Source organism: Astatotilapia calliptera, unplaced genomic scaffold (assembly GCF_900246225.1).
Source record: "Astatotilapia calliptera unplaced genomic scaffold, fAstCal1.2 U_scaffold_12, whole genome shotgun sequence".
NCBI lineage: Eukaryota > Metazoa > Chordata > Actinopteri > Cichliformes > Cichlidae > Astatotilapia > Astatotilapia calliptera.
This window is the reverse complement of record NW_020535641.1, coordinates 221,330-223,841: the sequence shown is the minus strand read 5'-3', so window position 1 is coordinate 223,841 and position 2,512 is coordinate 221,330. Positions and strand designations below refer to the sequence as shown.

Below are 2,512 nucleotides of genomic sequence, written 5' to 3'. Positions count from 1 at the left end.
TCGATTAAGTCTGCATACACACCTTCTCTGGACATATTCCTCGACTTGAACATGTCGACAACATGGTGGTTTTGAAAGATAGTTTTCAGTGTTTCCAAAATAGGAACATATGCAAACCTATCGGTTACAATGACTTGATCAAAAGTCCCTGTGATCTTGTTTCTTCTACTGTCAAATCTTGTGCCAAGCACCATTTCAACAGGTTCAACAGTTGCCCATTTTTGTTTAAAGTGCCTATTTCGTTTAGCTTCTGAATTTAACAGTGTGAATGGGTTTTCAAAGTTTTTGAATGACTGCTCTAATTTCTTTTTACTTGAAGTGTCCTGTGAAGGTAGGCTCTGTAAAGCTGCATCTTTAGCCTGAGTATGAATCTCAAAAAACACTTCCTCCATTGAGGAGACACAACTATTCACAGTAGATTGGCTTAATCCAGCTGCCCTGAGCTGTGCAACAGTAGAGGCACACATATCCAAAGTGCTCTTATTTGAACTTTTCAACATTTCAGATGTTGTGGGTGTTTCTTCTACATTAGTTGACACCACCTGCCCTGTAGTGCTAACTTCTTTAACTGCCACATCAGGCTGTAAATTAACATCAGTGTCAGCCTGTTGGTCGAAATAGTTAAGGTGTTTGGTATTTAAATGTTTTCTAAAACTTGCAAAAGTGCCAAACACACAGCCACAGTCACGCTGGGCACATTTAAGGCGAAGATTTCTTCCAGGTAAGTAACCATGGACTAACCGTAAATGCCTAACAAGCATGTTTGAACCAGTAAACTCAGCCTGACAGACAAAACACTTCATGATGGAGAATTAACCTTCAAGCCCTAACGAAGCAACCTTGTCCGTATTTCAGCAACTCTGGGACTTTCTTTGATTTTGCCAACATCTATATTGTACACAGTGGTTTGGATGAACGTGTACATGTTGTGAAGCATGGTGTTGTAAGATGTGCCAAACACAAAATGTGCTTTAAACAGTTCATCAAAAGCACCAAGTGAAGAGGTAGACTTGCATGGTATGGCATTCTTGTCAAGAATAATGAAGAACTGGTGGATGTCATGCTTTTTCACCCCAACAGCCAGGAGGTAGGGTTGAGTGCTGGTAGTGATGGCATCAAGGTGTTCTTGGATATTTGTTCCAGTCTGAAAAGACAAATACAGACAGGCAATAAGAATCAAGTGTTTCTTAAACTGGTAATTCATACCATAAAAATAGAAAAGAAACAAACCTTCTTGAAGACCACAAGATGCCTTTCTGCTTGAGAAGCTGACACCTTTCCTGGTCTCTTCCGACCCTGACCAGATGGTGGAATCAGATGTAATAGCAATAGAATCGCTGCGAGGTCACTGTCCCAGCCTGAAAAAAATATTTGTTTTTAATAAAGTTGAATCATCCTCATCAATAACAAATTTCAATGCATCTGCACTGACAAAATGTTTGAGTAGACCCAAAATACAAAAGGACAGCTGTTCTGTGACAAACATTATATATCCTGTGAATGTTCTAATTAAAGAAATAACAGCTCACCAATGTCAGCATTAACTTCAGTGGCATCCTCAGGAGAGTCAGCTGCCAGCAAGAGTTCTTCCAGGTCACTGGTAGAAGGAAGCTTCCTGCCTTGTTGGATAATCTTTCTTTTGAATGTTGTTGGCCACCTCTCCAGCAACCTGCCTGATACATCCTCACCAAACATCAGTACAAAATCCTGTTCGATCTGTAACAGGGATAGAGAACAGAGAATTATATCTGCTCTCTGCAAAAAATAAAATGTGTTTACATTGTCAACGTAATGAAAAATATTCACCAAGCCTTTGATATCTTTGAAACGTGGAAACACAGACAGTATGTTGCTTGACAGCAGGGGGTCAAGGACCATGTGTCGATAAACAAATGTCAACTTCATCTTCTTCTTGACTGTGTCTTCATCAGCTGAATGTTTCATCAGAGAGATTGCTTCCTTGCACTCATCCTCACTCAGCATCTTCTCTGTAACAAACTGCAACTCTCGTCTGGCAGTCGGTCCACCACACTGGTCTTCACCCGATGATCCATCTCCTGGTGCTAGACAATATGAAATACAACTTTATCAAAACTAATAATAACATTTGATAACCATTATTAATACAGAACCACAATTTGGAACTGTATTATATGTTTCCACTGAATTAGGAATGTTACCTTAGGATGTTAATCGCCTCTCTTTAGCAGTGCATCTCTGTATGGCTTTAATCCTCCAGGCCAAGTACCCAGTGCCACTCTCGACATATACAGACATTTTGTTTATTAATTTATCAGTAAGTTATGTAACCATGAACAGTTGATAAGGACATACATTTTGGCAGGATTTAAAATTTTGATTTTAGTTGTATCAGTTATTGCTGTTAGCTACTCACATAGCCATTTTTGGAGTACGGGTCACTGAGGTAAGGGAAAAAGGTTACAATTCCTCTGGCACACATTTCTTTTACCTGCCGTGGTGGTGATGTCCTGCAAGATCAAAAGGAAAAGAA

General features: G+C 39.6%; 1 protein-coding gene across 1 annotated transcript; it reads right to left on the bottom strand.

Moving 5' to 3' along the window:
• Positions 1 to 826: 826 nt before the first annotated feature.
• LOC113017404 (uncharacterized) lies at positions 827 to 1,983 on the bottom strand. Its single transcript, XM_026160550.1, has 4 exons — positions 1,807 to 1,983; positions 1,530 to 1,716; positions 1,231 to 1,358; positions 827 to 1,144 (listed from the first exon to the last, which is right to left on the bottom strand). Exons 1-4 carry the CDS (start codon positions 1,981 to 1,983, stop codon positions 827 to 829), a joined length of 810 nt encoding a protein of 269 aa, XP_026016335.1.
• Positions 1,984 to 2,512: the final 529 nt, after the last annotated feature.

Coding starts and splice junctions, on each gene's coding strand:
- LOC113017404 (XM_026160550.1), bottom strand. CDS start 1,983: ATGCTGAGTGAGGATGAGTGCAAGGAAGCAATCTCTCTGATGAAACAT. Junction 1,717..1,806: donor TCAAAGATATCAAAGGCTTG/GTGAATATTTTT, acceptor TCCCTGTTACAG/ATCGAACAGGATTTTGTACT. Junction 1,359..1,529: donor TGAAGTTAATGCTGACATTG/GTGAGCTGTTAT, acceptor TATTTTTTTCAG/GCTGGGACAGTGACCTCGCA.